The sequence below is a fragment of the Postia placenta genome (assembly GCF_002117355.1).
Source record: "Postia placenta MAD-698-R-SB12 unplaced genomic scaffold POSPLAscaffold_34, whole genome shotgun sequence".
Taxonomy (NCBI): Eukaryota; Fungi; Basidiomycota; class Agaricomycetes; order Polyporales; family Adustoporiaceae; genus Rhodonia; species Rhodonia placenta.
Window position 1 is genome coordinate 14092 of NW_020169865.1, and position 394 is coordinate 14485.

The window sequence follows — 394 nt, forward strand, 5'->3', positions numbered from 1 at the left end:
TCCTGGGCACGCGTCCTAGGTCAGTATCGTAGGTCAATCTGTAGCCTATCTCATACGCACCCTGAACGCCTCTCGCGCCTTACGCTCCTTGCGGGTCTTCTCGACCTGTGCACGTCGCATTTGCTCCTCAAACTCTCGCTCCCGCACGCGGCTGTAGTCCTCGAACGCGAGAAGGATGTCAAGAGTGGCAGGCTTCTGCAGCTCCGGGTCGCTCCTTCATTGTTCGGACTCAAGCACAAGCTGATGCTCTTGACGCCAACGTGTAGTGACGTCGACATCGAGGCGTTTGAACAGCGCAACAATTTTGGAGATGCTGCGCGCACGAGCGGCACGCCGGAATGGCAGCGGCCCAGTATGCGCGCCGACAGTAAGGTCTCCAGGATGTCCGTTCGGT

General features: G+C 58.9%; 1 protein-coding gene across 1 annotated transcript in view; it reads right to left on the reverse strand.

Moving 5' to 3' along the window:
* POSPLADRAFT_1072014 (hypothetical protein) overlaps window positions 1-120 on the reverse strand; it is a gene marked incomplete at both ends in the record, with an annotated part of 1432 nt that extends 1312 nt beyond the window's left edge. Inside the window, one exon of the mRNA XM_024482475.1 lies at window positions 61-120. Within this exon, the coding sequence (XP_024332892.1) occupies window positions 61-120 (60 nt within the window). The remainder of the gene's footprint in view (window positions 1-60) is intronic.
* Window positions 121-394: the final 274 nt, after the last annotated feature.